At 35.9% G+C, this 19,462-nt stretch overlaps 1 protein-coding gene across 1 annotated transcript in view; it reads left to right on the top strand.

Annotated features, from left to right (window-relative positions):
• The window catches only part of LOC119794887 (receptor tyrosine-protein kinase erbB-4-like), a 385,459-nt gene that overhangs the window by 299,282 nt on the left and 66,715 nt on the right, over positions 1-19,462 (top strand). Inside the window, exons 14-16 of the mRNA XM_038302633.1 lie at positions 4,004-4,136; positions 9,361-9,454; positions 16,825-16,979. Coding sequence (XP_038158561.1) covers positions 4,004-4,136; positions 9,361-9,454; positions 16,825-16,979 — 382 coding nt within the window. The remainder of the gene's footprint in view (positions 1-4,003; positions 4,137-9,360; positions 9,455-16,824; positions 16,980-19,462) is intronic.

Raw genomic sequence — 19,462 nt, forward strand, 5'->3', positions numbered from 1 at the left:
TTTAAAATTATGCAAAATATGCTTTAAGAAACAGTTTAAGCACTAAAAGAAATAAGACTGAATCTAGTGAGATCATTATCTTATTTCATTAGACTTCACACCTAAAACAGCAAACATGTGTCCTAAAAGTATTTTACACAAGGCAAATTCTTATAACAACAAAAGACTCATGGGAAGATGTTTCCAGGCAGTTAAGAGGATATAACAGGATGGTTTAACGCTGCAGAAAAGTGTCTTTCAAGGTTATTCTGGAACCCTTTCTGTAGTTGCCCTGTTCGAATAGGACACTCAGAAACCACTTGCTGCATCTTTGCTGGTTGTGCTTGAGGGCTCCACTTTGTTAGATTCAGGGTTTGATTGAGGGTCAAAGATGCACCAGTGCGCATCTGTTAGCATTTTTACGTGTCTGCATATTTCCAACATACCTGAAACAGATGATCCATGTCATAAAACTGTCTCAATTCTTGGCAAGCACATCACTAGGAAATGGTATGTAACCATGATCATCTTGGCTTCCAGAAAATCAAAACAGAGCATATTGATACCCATATTAAAGAACAGCATTATTGCTGTATCAGGTAAAAAGTGGAAAAATGCCAGATGATGGGGGCTAACTGCTTTGATATATTTCTATGACATTGTAAATTTCTTAGTAACCACAAACTACTGGCACAATAGGTAATGACTTATGTCTCTCATAGCGAACAGATATAGGATGCTTTAGGTAAGGTAATTTGGTTATGGTAGCTGATTCAGTATTATCATTTTGCCTATTTTCAATATGGCAGCCTTTGATACTAAAATAAGTGATAAAACAATAGCAAGGTGATTTTAATAATTTATAAAAATATTAAATTGTGCTGAGATGTACTAAATCCTGAACTGAATCGGGGCTGCATATAACGATTATTTTGCAAATCATTAAATCTGTCAATTATTTTTTCGATTAATAGTCGGATAGCCAAAGAGGACTATTTAAAATATTACACCAGGTGAAACCAAACATTTTCCACTTGAGGATTTTGGATAGTACTTATTGACAGATGAAATTTTTGTTTTTTATCTAAATGCAAAATGTTTGCATACTTTTTTCTTTTATTATTTTGGTTTAATTGCTGCTCAAATTGGGTGACTCTAAAGGCATGTTTTAGATTCTCTATACACCAGTTAATGATTGATCTTTTAATTAATTGCTGATTAGTACTAAAGCTACTAAATAAATTCTTACTTGAATTAATTACTAAATAGTTGACTAATATTTCAATAATCCATTAAACACAATGAATCCGATTAACTGTTTCAGCCCCAAACAGAATACAGGATGCTGTTTTAACAGAAAATATATATAGTTAAAATAAAGTAAATAGTTAAAATAAATTATAACTCATGTGTGCTTATATACATATGAGTGGCTCATAATATACTATGAGCCACGTGAGCCCCTCATCCCGCATGATCTATGTATATATAATAAAGGCAGCACTGAGTTATTTAGCTACTGGATTCTTAATGTTACATGCACAGGATACATTCCCACAGGACAAGATCCACATGTGCATATAATGATTTATAGGATGTCTGCATACACAATACAAGTTTTACCAAAGTATTTGTAATGTAAACACAATTATATCTTGTTTTATTAACTACCGTATGTCTCTGAACTTCACTGCATTTGTATGTGAGTTTTTGACATTCACCTGATGCGACCCAATACACAAAATAATTTTTTTAACAAGCTATGAATTGCAACCAATTAGATAACTCGATTGTTTCAGCCAGTCACAAGAACGAACACCACATGGGTAATAATTTTGTTATAAGCCAATCACCAGAAGAGTAGGAACTTGCTGCATCTCCTGCTGTTAGCTCTCTTAGCTCCAGAATGGAGGACGTTCCATGAACTCTGTCTTGCTCTGGGTACTCTCTACTGGGGCTTTGGAAGAGGATAGCGGTAGATCTGAACTAGATGCTTGTCAGATATCACCAGAGCTGGGCAGAGGCGTTGGGCATTAAGGGCATTCTAACTCCCCTTACCAGGGAGTTAAATGCCAAGCAAACTGCAGAGTGGGGTAGAGGTCAACTCTGGAAAGTCTGTGAGGAGGACAAAAAATGAATGATTTAACAATCCATTTAAGGGCTAAATTAAAACAGATTTTTGTTTAAAGGTTGAAAAAGGTAGTTTCCACTGCAAACTTTTTCTCATTTATTCATTATGTTAATGTTTTTGTATGTGGACCTGTTGTGTAATCAATATAATCTTAATATAAAGACACATTATCTTCAAAATCCTTAAAACAACTCAAGCTAGATTTTTAAAGCTTGTTAAAAAAAAGCATTTGAACATCAAATCATGTCAGGTGATTCTCAAAAATTCACTCATCCCTGCAGTAAGTTCAAAGACCACTGCTAGTTTTTAAATGAGGATCTTGTGTTGTGAATGTGTACATTTTGTGTACCGTTTGAATATTTATCTTCACAATAATATTTATCCTCTGCATACTGTACATGTATGTGGATCTTGTCCTGTGCATGTGTGGATCACTTCAATGTATTTTTTTTTATTGAGACTCTTCTAAATCCTATTATCTGACCATTCTATTTTTATTTTTTACTTTTCATGTTTTGCATTACCCATAAACCAATCTTTGATATTTAAAGGGAAGTAAAATAGGTCCCTTTAGCAATATATGAAATACAACCCTGAGTCAATTGCTGGGGTCTAATCAGGACACTGAAAAATTCTAATGGAGTCATCATTTGATTGTAACTACATCTTTACTTTAAGAATGACGGTCACATGTTGACTCTTAAGCAAATGGGGCTTACATTAATCTGCTTTGTTTTGTCATTCCTTTTAAACAAGTGTTGTTGTTTTTTATTTTAATAAGCTTTTTTTTTCTTCCTCTGGTTATACGTTTTTAGAAAGGAAACCACTGCTCACTCAAAGCTGTGATGCTCACATTGCTCATTTTATTGGTTGTGCTGTAACAGTGTTACAAAAATATTTAGGCAGTGGTTGTTTAATAAGGTCTCACAAGCTTTATAGGATATACTATTTTGAGGAAGCATGAGACAAAGAAACAAGACAATTCAATAAAACTGAGGAAATTACATACTCTGGTTGGTATGTAGTCCCTAAAAATCAACACCTAACAGTGTTTTTCTTCTTCTTTTTGGCTGTTTGCTTAAATTACAAGTCTTGTGGAATCAACAATTTCTTTCTGTGTCTTACCTGTTGTTTATCATTCTTTGCTCAGCATTTAAATATTGAAAAAGCACACATCCCTTCTAGAACCTGAGTAAAATGTGCCAAAAATTTGCTCACTATGCAGCAAGTTCACCCCCCCACACACACACACCAACTTGTCTCAAGCTTTGCTGAGCCTTTCCATTGGCCTAACCCTGACCCTTACCCCAAACCTAACCATAATGGGTTCATACTTAACCCTGACCCCAACCTAAACTGAATTCCCACCTTCGTCTTAAATGTAACCCCTGACCCTAAAACAGCAATTCCCTTTACGTCCATGTAGTCAGCCCCACAAGGAGCAGTGTACACTGAAATGTTCCAACACTGTTTGGAACACTACAGTGTTTTAAACGACTTCTCTCTGAAGGAATATTTAGCCAAATGGCTTGTTGTATATTGCGTGACACTTTGTTGTTTCTGGAAGAGAAATGATTTAATCCCTTAGACACCCACCCAACTGCCTAACTGTATTATCACAATATTTGCTTAAGAAATCTGTTGCTATGAAAAATAGTTTTTATAAGCCCACACAAATTAACAGCTGTCATGTCGAGGTGGAACCATTAAATACAAATATACTTTAAATATATTGTGCTTCAGGATCTGTAGCCCCATGTCTCCTTATTAAGTGATGGGTGTGTTTGGATATTTGTAAAAAGTTATTGTTGCATATTTTCTTCAACTACTCTATTGTTGAGTCATTCAGTTAGAAAGACATAATTGCAAATGTTTTTTGTTTGTCCTGAGCAGCCAAGGAGCACATGGTGTGCGACCCATTGTGTTCCAATGCTGGGTGTTGGGGTCCTGGCCCTGACCAGTGCCTTTCCTGCCGATACTTTAGCCGGGGACGCATCTGTGTGGATTCCTGCAACCTTTATGAAGGGTAAGGAATGTAAATAAATAAAAATTCTGATGCATAGATAGTATGTTTAAATGGTCTAAAAAATAGTTATCTGCTTTTTCCTCTGAAATTTTAAGTTAAAAAACAAACAAAAGAACAAATTTACAATAAATTTTTGGAACCCAGAATTATTGATGTTTTCAGAATTCTGATGAAAAGTGTAAAATAATTTATAAATATCCTCACAATTTTCTAATGGGACAATTCAACGTAAACTTGATCATGTGCTTTCCAGATAATTGCCACAAAAACAATGTTTTTGTTATGTAAACATTACATGGCCCCTTATATTATTGATATATTACATGATGTGGGGCCCAGTAAAAATTGCTATGATGGGCAAATAACAGCTATATTGAACTCCATTATACAGTAAGAGCACTGCATATGGGAAATGACACAGTATTTATCATGGGGGTGGGGTGGGTGGGTGTGTGTGTGTGTGTGTGTGTGTGTGTGTGTGTGTGTGGGTGGTGGGGTGGTGGGGTGCGGGGTATTCTGTATTCATGTAAAATACTTTTTGATTCATTACAGAGCAGTAGAAAATATTGTAATACCATCATCCCAAATTCTGTGTGTGCAATATTTATGTCATAGAGGACTGCTTGGAATGCAATATCTGTTTACTTCTTTATTTTAGGTGTCATGAAGTCAAACTTGCATGGCAATAATATATGCAGCATTCTGAGTTGAGTCTTACAGGAGTAGATACTTAGACCTCCTACAAATAATAGTCTTCAAGACACCAAAGGTCAAAGAGAGAGCTGGAAGCAGTATGATAAATGAGGAAGATAGGAGTAATGGCTTTGTGGATTTATTGTAACTGATGTCACTATCGCAAAATTTAACACTATTTCAAGCTTTTGCTGGATTTTCTATTATAGTCATTTATAATATATATTTTAGTCTTAACTCTTTTTTTTTTCCTAGAAAATTGTTAAATAAATTGTTTAATATTTTTTAGATAGTTTCCTATATTATTTTAAACATTAAATGCTTCTTTTTTTTCCTGCTTGTGTTTCTTTCCTACTGTCTCAGTAGTCAAATCTGTAATATGCAAATCTTTTGGAAGTCATTATTAGCTATACCAAAAAATAATCACACAAAATCAAACCATAGTAAGTCCTGTCAGCTCTGATTTTTACGCCCTAACTAATGTTCTAAATACTTTATTTGGGAGGGTGTGTATACAGTAATAAAACATTGTTAAATGTTAATGTTGAAGCTTCCTCCCAGCCTCGAATCAGAAACGTGCATGATCAGAGACAGATTTTAGAATTTTTACAGCTGCAGCATGACAACATGTCAGTCAACGCTCTATGGTGACTGAATATCAGCAATTGAAGTGATGGACGAGAGAGGGGGAGGAAACCCTGCAGCTGGAACTGTAAAGGAAAATAAGACACTCCTGAAAATGCCAAAGGCAAATCAAATTCACTTCAGCAGTGGCATACTATCAAAGATGCATCCCTCCACTAAAAAAAGAAAAAAAATGACTTGTTTTTTATTTCTTCATTTTATTAAGATTTAGTAAAGGAAACAACTAAACATGAGAATTGGATTAAAATGTGTATTGTCTAACAAAAAAAAGTAATGTATCTATAATATTGTAATATTATAAGACAAGCCAAAAGAATAAACTTTGCTATCTACTTATTTATATCCAGATCACATCTTCAAATGTATTATCACTCAATAAAGGTCTCATTATATTAACATTTAACACTAGGATAGAAAAACTGGCTAATTTCTATTTTATTAAATCTTATTTCTATCTATTAGGGTTTAGAAAACAATAAAACATTTTGTACAAAAATATGTTATGTGGGCCGGTGAAACATCATCTGGTAAATGTCTAAAAAAACACATTTAATATTCCATGAGCCTGATCTCTCACATCTTCTGTCTTAAAAATAACTCTAATGACATTGAATGTGACAACAGAGGCTTTCTCTTCAAAGCTTACCTATTGCAACAGTTTATGAGAAATAGGGCTGTGCTTTGTTAGATAATCCTAAAACAGAATTTTCCTTACTCCACATGAACGCATCTGGCCAGTTTAAAAACATTAAGGTTTGTGCCTTCTTTGCTTTTGACGAGGAAAGGTGTTCAATAAAAAGAAGGTACAAAGACTTTTTTTCCCAGTCTGAGACTGCAGAACATTAAAAATTAAATGGTATTTTTCTGTTTAATTTATTTATATACTGCCATTCAAAAAGTTAAACTTATCCAAAAGCCTAAAATAGTTTCTAAAACCTTTGTTACACAAATTTTTCTTATTCTGACAACTACGGGGGTGGCTGCTAAGTTGACAGTCATCAACCCCTCCCAAAAAAAAGGATAAGCCCCAAAAGCCTCTTTGCATATTCTTTGTTTAATTTCAATGTTAAATAGAATTAAATTATGTGGTATAAATTTGTTCTCAAACTCCATAAATAGCCATAAATTTCATTTGAATGTGAGTTAAACTCCATTTTGGGTAGAGTTTCAGGTAGATTCAAAATGTATGTTGCTAAAGCAGAAGTGAATCAAGAACATATGCTACAATTTCTGTATATAGAAACAAAATAGAAATAGCAATCCTTTATCATCATCATTCAACAATGAGCCTTGTTGAAAGTATAAACTCGGAGTGCTACATTGATCATTTGAAATAAGGTAAAAAAAAAATACATATACTGCAAAAACATTAAATACAAACACAAAAATATCATACTAATACTTACATTGCAAGTTGTCTGCACAGCAAAAGAAAAGAAAGATGTTGCATATCATACCACAATAATACCCACTGTTTTATTGTCCATGTAAGATTCTTGCTAACATGTAAGTGTGAGGAAAAAGCTTTCCTTGAGTTTATTTGGTCTGCTTCTAATTGACCTAATCAAATCTGATCAAGGGCAACTGGTCAAAAAAGTGCTAGGAAAGATGAGAGCTGTCTTTGATGATGCACTTTGCTTTGCTGAGGCAGCGAGAAGTGTAAATGGCATTCGGAGATTGAGGGAGACAGCCTGTAATCTCCTTTGTGACTTAACCACTTCTGGAGCCTCCTTCAGTCTGCTCCAGTTGGTAAACCACGAGACATAGTGCATAGGAATGATCACAACTTTAGGATGGGTAGAAGCTTATCCCCAGCTATTAGTTAATTTTCTCCTTCTTGAGTAATCTAAGGAATTGTAAACAGTGTTGTTCTGTTTTGATGACAGTCCAGGATGATCTTCTTTGTCTTTGTGGTATTCAGACCAGGGTCTTCTTTGTACCATGCAGACAGCTACAGCACCTTTTCTTGTAGGATAACTACTGAGATCATCTCCAGCTGTGTTCTCTCACCTGTCAAACTTAATAATGCTGTTGGTCTTAATTAGTTTCTAAATAAGTAATTTGGGGTTTTCATTAGCTGTAAGTCATAATCAGCTGACCCAAAAGTTTGCAAGGAGAAATTAAAGTAATGTATCTTGGTTTTAAAGTTTTATTTCAATTTGCCTGCTTTTATTACATTGTTTTAGAGAAAGTTGAGAACAATTTAAAAAGGATTGAGAACAAAAGGAACCCCTGCAGAGTCTCATAACAATAGGATTCTCTTGATGTTATCCTTTTCTACTTTAAAAGTGGGAAAACATGCACCCCAAGGAGGTTTATAATGACATTTTTAGGTATTTTGCAGACTTTTCTTTGTTAACAGGGGATGACATGAAAGCTGCTTATAGTTTCAGATTTGCCACTTGATCACAATTTTTTTTGGCCACTTTGGAGATGAGCCAGGACCTTGAGATGCTGTTAGGGCAGGAGGGCTAGGCGTGTCACTGCGTGTCACAGTCACTGCTTGCGCACGGGGCCACGCCCTGCCTACCTGTCTGCCTACACATCTGCACCAGTCTAAGAGTCTGTGTCACCGCCAATTATTCCCCCAGACTGACCTTAAATGCTTCATCGTTGTCTTATCTTTTTTGTTTACTAATTTTTTTACATTTTGTATTATTATCTCACTTCAGGAGTGCTCCTGATTTGTTTACTTTGTCTTGTATTTCATAGATGATGAGTAATTGACAGTTCGAATTCACTTAATCTCAATATGAATAAAAAACAACAATGAAAAACTGTTCAGCAGCGCTCAGTCGAATCTAACTCGATGCAAAAAATCAAGCAAACAAAACTGTACAAACTTGTTATTGTAAAATAGCAGGGATATATACACTGAAGCAATGATTTTTGATAACAAAGGTAAAGAATTACACAGCATGTGGGATTCTCCACCCTATAATCTAAAAATGTTCAGATTTTTCTTTAAGATTCCCACCACACCGTCCTTCCACTTTAGAACAAATTGGATGAACATGAAGGAAAATGAAGAAATGTCCCTGCTGTTTATGTCAATTTGTGTGAGAAACAGACACATAACAGAACACATGGGAGCATCTTGCATATCCGAAAAGTCCTCTAAGCACTGATAATAAAATGAAGCTTCACCGTAGCCTTTATTAGTTCAACCAACAAGCATACAGAAAATGTGTTTTACCGTCCTTGTCTCTCTGAAGGTTTTATGAGGGCAGAGGGAGTCATGAATTACATAGATTTTATTTTGTTCCCAATGGAAGACAAACTTTTTCCTTCTCTTGCATTTCTTTCATCCGTGAGCAAAAGACAGGAACACCGATTTAATTTCCTTCTTCTAAAAAAACAAAGGTAAAGTACTAACTCAGTGGCAGTATGGTCAAATTTTATGACTTTTTGAATTCGCTCTGCTATTTAACTATTGTAAGTAGACTGCAGAAGTTAAATAACACAAATTTAATTTAATTGACTTTGAAAACCTCACCCATGCCACCACATCCTGCACCTCTCATCTGTGTCAACCCCTTGAATTATGAATCTCTCTACTCTCTCATATCCTGTCAGTTTCACTCTGGATTAATTTGAGCAAAACTGATTACAATTATTTTTTACAGACAATGTTCAGTTGTGAATTAGGCTCTCGAAATGAATATTATGATGCACAGCATTGTTTCTTACAATATAAAATCAATAGAACAGGAATAATGATTAATTTTTAATCCTTTATAAACATGGAATCTGCTAACTATCGTTTCCATTTTTTTTAAATGTCAGCTTTTTTGTCCTTTTGCCAGTTTGTCAATATATCTGCCTCAAATATTTATTATTTAATAATATTTTGCTCCACTTCTCTCTCTGCTTTATTGTTTCCCAGAGATATTCGAGAGTATGCCAATGGTTCAATGTGTGTTGAGTGTGATGCCCAGTGCGAACGTGCAGACGACGACTCCTTAACCTGCCACGGCCCGGTAAGCTTGCCCTAATCAATAATAAGACAGTAATCATTTGTTACATGGCTGCTCTTTTCACAAGTAAAAAAAAAAAAAAATGTTTATCTGATAGGTAAACGCTAATACTGTATAGTATTTTTATCTATTTTCACCTTAGAAATAGAAGATGTGATGAGAATGTGAATCGGAAATTAATTTCAGATTTATAAATACTATATGAAACAAAAGCTTCCTTTTTTTCAATTGTTGTAAGGCTGCAGTTATACAGCCAGCTTACATTACGATTGATTCTAATTTTCCCATTTTAAAGGAAATTTTTTTGTTTTGTTGAAAACACAGAAAGCAAACATTTACAGGTTTATTTAAAGGTTTATAAAACCTGGTTATGAAGCAAAACCTAAAAACTGACACTTATAGATCCAGATCTCATAATGATAGCATACTAACCCCGGCACACAAAGTTACATAAATATATATAACAGCAACAACATTTACATTGACATTTACTGCCATTTTCTTAAGGTGAGATCTTTTTCTACGATATGTTGTAACAGCACCGGTTCGTTGCATTCTTATTGTCTTTTACATTTTTTTTATTCATTTTTTTTATTAAAATCTTTTTATTAAAATTTTTTTATTAAAAAGAGTTATCTGTCCATTCATTTTCTTCCACTTATCTGGGGTCGAGTCATGGGGGTGGCAGCTTCAGTAGGGAGGCCCAGACGTCCCTCTCCCCAGCCACTTGGGCCAGCTCCTCCGGGGGAACCCCAAGGCGCTCTCAGACCAGCTGAGAAACACAGTCCCTCCTGCGTTTCCTGGGTCTCCCCCTGGGCCTCATCCAGGTGGGACATGCCCGGAAAACCTCACCAGGTAGACATCCATGAGGCATCCTAACCAGATACCCGAGCCACCTCAACTGGCTCCTCTCGATATACAGTAGTGGAGCAGCGGCTCTACTCTGAGTCCTCCCCGGATGACTGAGCTCCTCACTCTATCTCTAAGGGAGAGCCCAGACACACTACGGAGAAAACTCATATCAGCCGCTTGTATCCGGGATCTCGTTTTTTCGGTCATGACCCAGAGCTCCTGACCATAGAGAAGAGTAGGAAGATCGTAGATCGACCGGTAAATCGAGAGCTTTACTTTTTTGGCTCAGCTCTCTCTTCACCACAACAGACCGGTACAGAATGAACAAAAAGAAAGATGTACCATATAAACATCCAAATTGAAACATTGTGTGAGGTACACAATTTTGGATGCTCAGAAAAAAATGATGTTCCAACATGGATGCTTTGGTTGTTCAAACATCCTGCCGGACGAAACAATGTTTGCTGTCTTTGTCACATAATTTGCCCTACTGTTGTGACAGGGCTATTGCCGACTTGTACACACTATCTCTCTTTTCATCTCATTCTCTCTCTCTCTCTCCATCTCTCTGGACAATGATGACATGCTTCAAAATGCAAGGCTGAATCTAAAAGCTGAAACAGTAACACTTTCAACTTGAATTTCAACAGAGTGCTTTTTTGCATGTACAAGATGTAAAGAACACACAGTTATGAGAAACTCATTTACACATCGGAACAGATGCTTTTTGTGAACATGTATTTATACATACTATTTTCTTTCAAGTAACATACACCATAATTGCATCTTTGACAGAGTAATCCATAAGTTTCTTTGTTGTTTTGTTTCTTTCTATGACATGTTTTTTACACATGCAGTAGGTGTTAATGTACGCATTATAAGAAACGTACAAATCGCTGATTCATGTGAAAAGTTCGTTTTTTTTAAAGGCATGGTTGCTCTTTGGATTCCCATCCCTGGTCATATCTGTGTGTGTTCTTTTCTTTTTGTCAGAAGACATTTTTTAAGCCTTGCTGATGTTACGAGGCCTGTCTGAGAAAGCTTGTCGCTGATCTTCCTTTCCTCTCTTATCCCCTCCCGCGCCTATATTAGCTCCATAAATCCTATTCTAGTCGAATTGTTATGGTCATTGTGTGTGCTGTGAGCAATGGTTATTATCTGCCTGCTCTACTCTTGCTGCTTTACGGTTTCGCCTGTTTTCTCAATTTTTTCCTTCTCATTTTCTCTCTTTCTTATTAGACTTCTCTGACTGTCTTTCTCCTCCACTTGGTTGTAATACATCCTTGTCCACCCTCTCCTATTCCCTTCACTTATTAGTGTGCACTACCTATTTTTATTTTATACTTTCCTTCACCCACAACACCACTTTCACATTATTTGTTTTAGTTATATCTACCTCACTCTCAAGCTGTTTTCCCCATAAAGATGCAAATAGTTGAGGAACATAAAGTCTGATCTGCATGTATAGCTAGCAAACATTGCAACCTAAAATTGTTTTTTTAACAAAATTCTTCATTGAGCATAACTAGAACTAACAGTGGCAAAACTTTACATTGTATTTGATAATTTCCATAGTTTATTAATTAAAAATTCCATGTTATCATCTAACAACAAAAGTATATCTTATATCTTAAATTGCATTAAAAGAAAAAATGGTGTTTTAACATGTGATAAGCTGAAAGTAATCAATTTACTTAAAATCAATTAAGAGCCTTTTGTCTTTGACCAAATGTGTGTCCCTTGATCACAGACTAGATGTGATTTTCTATTGGGGGCTTTCTATTAAAACAATGTGAAGGGCACAGCACACACCAGATAGATCAGGGATAAGAAGGGATAACAAAAACTTTTGGTTAAAGATATCCCTTGAAGTAGAGTGGCAAGTACAAAGCTATTCGTGAAAAAAAAAAGTCTGTAATAAATCCATGTTCAAGTTTGCCATGGTCCTATTCCGTACATGGCAAATATTTAGAACAAAGCTCTCAGATAAAACAAGACAAAAATGTATGATTTTACTCTACTTGCTGTATAGTACATTTGGTGGACTATAAAAATTCCCTTTGCCATAAGAAATAATCCTTAATCATAAAACAAAAAAATTCCAGAATTTCCCCGTTGTGGGACAATAAATGGATTTTCTATGCTATTTTCTATTCTAAAAGGTATTCAGTTAATGCAGATCAGTGTTAGAAGTAGGGGTGTAAATCACACCTAACATGTCGATTCGATTCAGTATCGATTTTCTGACCCAACAACTCGATTATTTTCGATACTCAAGAATACACCACGATTCGATTCAATTCGATTAATCGATAATTTTTTTTTTTTTTACACCTTACAGGCTAAACAAAGTTTCAAGTTTGAAATAAATCAATGAAAGCTGTAATATCGTTTTGCAATTTTTTTTAGAAACAACAGCAAATAACAGAAGTAGAAAAGTTGCATCAAAAAATACTGCAAAAATACTGCACATAATCAATGCAATGAGTGCAATTCAATACCTCGGCTCCAGACGTCCCCTCCCCCTCCACAGACGCTCCGCTGCACCTCTCCCAAATTGTAGCTGACCGCAAACAGTGCCGCAGACAGGAGGCCAGCTTGTTTTGTTTTTTATGACCGAAATTCTGGAAAACAACTCGTGAAGTTTGACCCGCTAGAAGAGCGAGGTGCGCGAGAACACTGGGACACTTTTTCAGCCTGGATCTCCGCTCTTTTTGGCCCTCATGTCCCTCCGTCGTCGGCTAAACTCGCCCCCACTTCCTCGCCGCCTCGGCCGTATCTAGACCCACAGCGTGTAGCACAGACCACGCTTCAATATTGAGCATAATTTAAAAATGTTTGTGTCAAGCTTGCTGCAACACACTGCTGTAAGTGTATAACCAGGAAGCGAGGTAGGAGGGCAAAATATGTTTAGTGCCACCGCAGCACGGGACGGAGAATTACGCCCAGGAGCAAATGGATAAAAATAGACCGGAGGAAAAAAAAAAACATGAATCGATTATCTTGCGGACGTGTCGATGCATCGGATCGTCGGCTTTTGGATCGATGCATCGATACAAAACGATTATTATTTACACCCCTAGTTAGAAGGCCCCATTCCAATTTTAGACTGAACTTCAATTCAGTTTATTTATATAATGTATATAATGTATTCACAACACGTCATCTCAAGACATTTTTCAGAGACAATTCAATTGAATCATACAGATACCCTTTGACTGAGAATGTGTGAAAAACAGTTGTTAGTAGCGCACACAAATTGAAAAAAACATTCTATTTCATAAATATGTTGTTTATTGTCCTCGTCTTTTGCATGAAATTCAAATAAAAATTTAATTTAAACTTGTAATATCATAATATATAAAGAAAGTAATTGCTATGAACCCTTAAGTAGGGTAACCTGACATAAGCCACATTAATATTGTGTAGAATTCAAATTATGATACACATATCAATCTGGAAATCCTCCTATAGTAAGTGTTTGCAAAAGGGAAGGACAATAAGTACAACTCTTTGAGCTGATTGAGTACCTGCTTCCCATGTAGACCTTTTAGCCAATGACAGCAGGAGTAGCAGTTTGAATTGTTTCACAACTGGCAGAGTTCATTGATTAATCAAACTCTTATCAAATCAAGTTTGGGGAAGCGCACAAACATCTTCACATCCACAAAGGCAAAAATCACATCCTTTTCTAGACAAGAAGTAGAGGGTATTCCAGCTGCAACTGGTGCAGCCACATTTGTTTTGTTTCGCCTCTCTTTGATACGTCGATGTCATACATGTCTGCATTTCATTGGTCCGGAAACATTTATGTATCAAGGCCAAAGCTTCTTCTCGCTCTGGCAAGTTGTATTTTTGGGAGTTTGTGAATTCACAATTCATCTCGCAAGGTTACAATACAGCAATTAGATTTTGAAATTTCTGATTTTAAGTAATGGGGATGTAGCAGTATAAAGATTTAATTATATCACAACAACTTATTTACTACAATGACTCTGATTCTCAAAATTCTGTTTGAAATCTGAAGCCTTATCAGCTCTCATTAGTTAGGTCTACAGGTTCATTTTAAGGGATCATTAGAGTTAGCCACACACAATATAATAGAGAAGTTCATTTAAGTACATAGGTGTACAACACACCTTGCTTTTTCAATTTGTGCTACTTTTAGGGCTGCAACTAACGATTATTTTAAAAATCGATGAATCGGACGATTATTTTTTCGATTAATCGATGAATCAAAAAATATTTTTTATATTAACCTCTTTATTCCAAAATAAACATTATAGACAGAACAAACAAGCACACAAGTACAGGTTGCTCATTAACTGTACTGGTGCAATATGAAAAATAAATGTTTGTGTTAAAACTACGCAAACTTACATGAGAAATGTAGATGTACATCCACAAAATATAGGGTACTTTGTTTCATAAAGCGCAAAAAAAGACATTTTTGTTTTTAAAAGCCCCTAAGGGGTTCAAACAATAGGCCCCCCCATTTCAACAAATGAGTTTTTTTTAGACTAGAAGAGTTCTGCCTTTTAAGACAGGAAAGTACAGCAGTTAAAGTTGCTACTTGAGAAAATACTGAACCATAGAGATAAAAATAGCCCTGTGATTCAAATTATAAATTGTATTTGGAATAAAAATGAGAGAACTAGGGGTGCTAAAAAACACATCCTCCAAAGACAGATATTTACATGGGAATGTGGCATATAATTAATTGACATATTACTGATCTTGCTGGATTTTATTCTGCTTTACTTCTATAAATTGCAGGATCATCTTTACTTTATCTTTGCCAGATTTAAACTTTAAAAGTCTTGCCCTCATAATTTGCAAGTTAATTTATTTATAAAGTAAATGTAAACGCTGCTTAAGCTAATTCAAATGAAATTTAAAGTAAAATAAGTAGCCAACCTTATCACTGTCTGTAACCTACTAACACGGTAAGGAAAGCATCAGATGAGCTACCTGAGAAACTAACGTTACGTTTCCCCACTTTAAAACCAAACAAACATGGTGGTTCCGTGCCATGTTAATTTCTTTTGAAAAAAGTTGCATGTTATCACTTTTTTCACTTTACAAAGCGCAGGCTATTTTAATTATTGTGATCAATTTGCGCCGTCAATCCCGGTGCATGCGCGCTTCATTTGCAGTCTGGACGCTGAGGCTCTGACTGAGAGGGACTCCTGCGGGAAAACGCGGTTGGGGTGGGGGAGGCGCCCCACGGCAGAGTAGGAACGATACATGCTTTCACGTAAGAGTCTCCAAAAGCCACCAGTGACACCGAAAAAAGTCGCCAGATTTGTCGCTAGTCGCTTTTTTGAAAAATAGTCGCTGGAGGGGTCTGAAAAGTCGCGGAGTTGGCAACACTGCTCCTGCGGCGCTGACTCGCTCTGCCGTATTTTTTTTCCTTCCTCTTTCAGTCAAGAGGCAGTGATGACGGCGCAGCGGATGACGCAATAATCGCGCGACACAACTAATCGATGATGAAATTCGTTGCCAACGCTTTTAAAAGTCGATTTTTATCGATTTTATCGATTCGTTGTTGCAGCCCTAGCTACTTTGAGACTTTTTTTCCAACTATACCATTGGACATTATTGATTTAATGTTATGCACTCTAAAATCTGCCAAAAAAGGCAAAACTATTACCCACAGCAAGGAAAAAAGGGTTGAAATATAATAGGGACCAGAACTTGGTTCATCTGTTAAGCCTGGGTTACTCCCTTTTTGCAAAATTAAATAATATTTGACAAAGAAGCTACAACCTAAAAAAAAAAAGCTTTCAGCTGTTTGCGTTGAGAAAGATAAACTATTATGGTATAAAATATACCATTTAATAAATCTGTACTTCTTCTTAGAATGGGTTTTTTCTATGTTTTGTGTAGTAAGTTGTTTAAATGCACAGTTAAAGGTTTAAAGGGGTTTGTTGCCAGATGTAGCATAATTTTTCTCAAAGTATAGACAGATTTCTACAGTTAAATCTTAACCTATGACCTACCATAGATAAAACCTGTACTCAACCTATGTATAAACTTTTACACTGTGACAGTAAAAAACAAACAAAACAAAAACTTTAAGCAAATGTGAATATTTATTTTTTTTTTTAGAATTCACAAATTAATCTTATGCAATACACGTGTTATTGTTATTGTAGGTAACCTGCAAACAAAAAAGCAAAAAACAAACAAAAAAAATTTGGAAGATTTATAACAAGAAATGTGAGCATACCTTTCCTTTTCGGTTGAATTTGTTTCATTAGGTTTACCAGCATACGTTTTCTTTATATACAACCATCCGTTCCAGAAAATTCAGTTCAATAATATTGGAAGTGGTTTTAACGGCTGCCTCCAGCTACAAACCTCAAAACAGCCAAATAGAAAACCAATTGTTTTTTACTGGGAAATTACTGCCAGGTCTGTGCAGGAAAGTGTATTGCTTGAACTCTTACAAAGATGATTGTTTTCAAAAATAAGCATCTAAAAGACAAATGTTTTCCCTTTTTCAATGTTACCCACAGGGCCCAGAACATTGTGTGAAATGCCTTCATTTCAAGGACGGTCCAAACTGCGTGGAAAAGTGCCCTGATGGCCTGCAAGGTGCCAATAGCTTTATCTTCAAATATGCGGAAGTAAACAACGAATGCCATCCATGCCATGCCAACTGCACCCAAGGGTAAGAACAGTCTGTCCTGAAGACACATTAGGGTGCTGCGCTTATATGACCTTTCCTCCCCGGCAAACAAGACATCCTAGCTGTTTCAAATAGATCTCAGTTTATTCCACTTCAGATACGAGAAAGCACAGGACAGGGATGCTTCTTTTTTCTGTTTTTGTTGTCATCCTAGTATAGTTGGTAAAAAGTTTCTTCCAAGTACAGTACAGTACCTCTTAAATGAATATCAAGTATTTAGAATAGAATATAATAGAACAAAATAGAATAGAATAGAATAGAATAGAATAGAATAGAATAGAATAGAATAGAATAAGAAAATTTTCTTTGGCCCACTGACAGGTGGTACTAAAATACAAATGCTGACAAAAGAAACGAACAATAAAAAGAAAAAAAACATCAATACAGATAAAAAGCGGTCCAATAAAATATATGAAACTAGAGCAGCTCAGGTCATATGAATGAATACTTTATTTCTTGAATTCAAGACAGTGATGGCGTTAGGGACAAAGGATCTTTTTAGGGAACATTTGGTCAGTGGAACCATGTAGCACATCCCAGACCTCAGAAGCCAAACTGACAGGACAAAGAGTAAGAAATGTTTGCTACAATAATCTGAGTCTTCCTCTATGTCCTGTCATCATAGATGTGGGTGAGACACTTCTTGGGTTTCCCTACAATTTTACAGCCATTTTCACATCCTTATTTAACTTCATCTTGTAGTTGGAACTCAAGTGAGTACACATAGGTGAAAGGTCAAAACACTCTCAATATGAACAGAATGCACATGCTCTAAAATATTTAGACTGACACATTTTAATCTTCTAAGAAGATGTAGTCTCAGTGAATATTTCTTAAAAATATAATCTGTGATAGCAGAAAAGCTCAGGTGACTGTCAAGGACGGTACCAAGATATTTAAAGGCTCCACAGTTTCAACAAGTTGTTGGTTAAGTTGAATATATTTCTTCTAGATTAATATTTAATCTTTTTTTGGGAGAAAAAAGATAAAATATTAATCTTTCATTTTCCCTTTATTTTTCTCTTGAGCATATGTATTAGAACTTGACTTGTGTGTTTGCACGTTCATATCGATAGGGTCAGCAGTTTGCCACAATTTATTTAGCACTTTTAGCAGTCTCCTGCACAAGCAGTAACACTTACCTACCTACAGGTTGGAATTATCTGCTTGATTGTTGGAATTGCCTTTTTGGTGGAAAAGAGAGGAGGGTGGTAATAGCAAGGTGGAATAATGTTAGCACCCTTCCAGTATTGATGTAAATAAAGAAGGAGGACTAAAATTGCACTTTTTGGAGGCTCACAGAAAAAAATCAACAAAAAAAAACAAGCATCTTTCACAATCTGGATTTTCCAACAGGTTTTAATTGAAGTCCAACACCCGCATTTTAACATGAAAAAGTCAGATTTCCGGTTGATAACTCCTTTAACAGAAATGACAGAAAAATGCTTTTTTTCAGTTGATTGCTGTCATGTACAGTAACCAGGGCTCTTTGTAGTAGAAAGAAAAAAAAACTGTTTGTTTCACATAATGTAAAATCTGCTTAATTGAAGACTTTGCTATTTAAATCTACATTTAGGTTAATGTAGTATTCTGTTATCTTTGTTGAAATTTTTAAGCATTTCTACCTTGACTTGGTGTTAATATGCCTGGTCTACCTTGTTATAATTATCCAAATTTTCAAACTGTCAGATCTGTTAGTCCTAGTCCTCTTAAAGCTACAGTGTGTAATAATTACAGGGATATACAGTCAGAGATGTAATATATTATACATAACTATGTTATTTATCATCATCTACGAGCTCAGCCTCTTAACCTTAATATTTGCGTTGCCTTAGAATTCGTTATTTATAATTACATAGGAGCGGGTCTCGCAGCCATGGAGGCAGACATCTTTGCGCTACTGCAGCGCAGAGCCAACAGACTAGCGATTGCGAGATCACCAAAACGTCACAACGATGTAGAAAAAATAACGGGTATATTTATTATCTAAAGTCTACATGAAATCTATACCCTACACAGACTAATGAAATACTATCTGTTAAATTATCTACGTAAACAAACCTCATCACTTGAGAAGGTAGGTGATGCAGACATCGTGGAAGACATTTTGTCCCGTAACGCTCACCGTACTGTTGGGGGGGAGAAGCGGTGGGGGGAGATGTTCATGTTGCTGCGGTCTGCAGTCTGACCGCTAGATGTCGCTAAAAGTTACACACTGTAGCTTTAAGGAAACCTTACAAGATTTTAAACATTCTTTGCTTCTACTTCCTGAAACAGGAGACACTCAGTGGTGTTAATTAAATCCAAATGTCACATATTGCATTCTAAAATGCAATAAGGTTCAAAATAGCTGTTGTGAAGCGCTCTTAAATAATAAGCTCCAGAAACCACGGCAACCACTGAATGATCACTTTTCCTCTCGACTCATTGGTGCATCCTCCTCGCTGCATGGCCACTGTTGGTCA

This window comes from Cyprinodon tularosa, unplaced genomic scaffold (genome assembly GCF_016077235.1).
Source record: "Cyprinodon tularosa strain WSP-4 unplaced genomic scaffold, ASM1607723v1 ctg496, whole genome shotgun sequence".
NCBI classification, from domain to species: domain Eukaryota; kingdom Metazoa; phylum Chordata; class Actinopteri; order Cyprinodontiformes; family Cyprinodontidae; genus Cyprinodon; species Cyprinodon tularosa.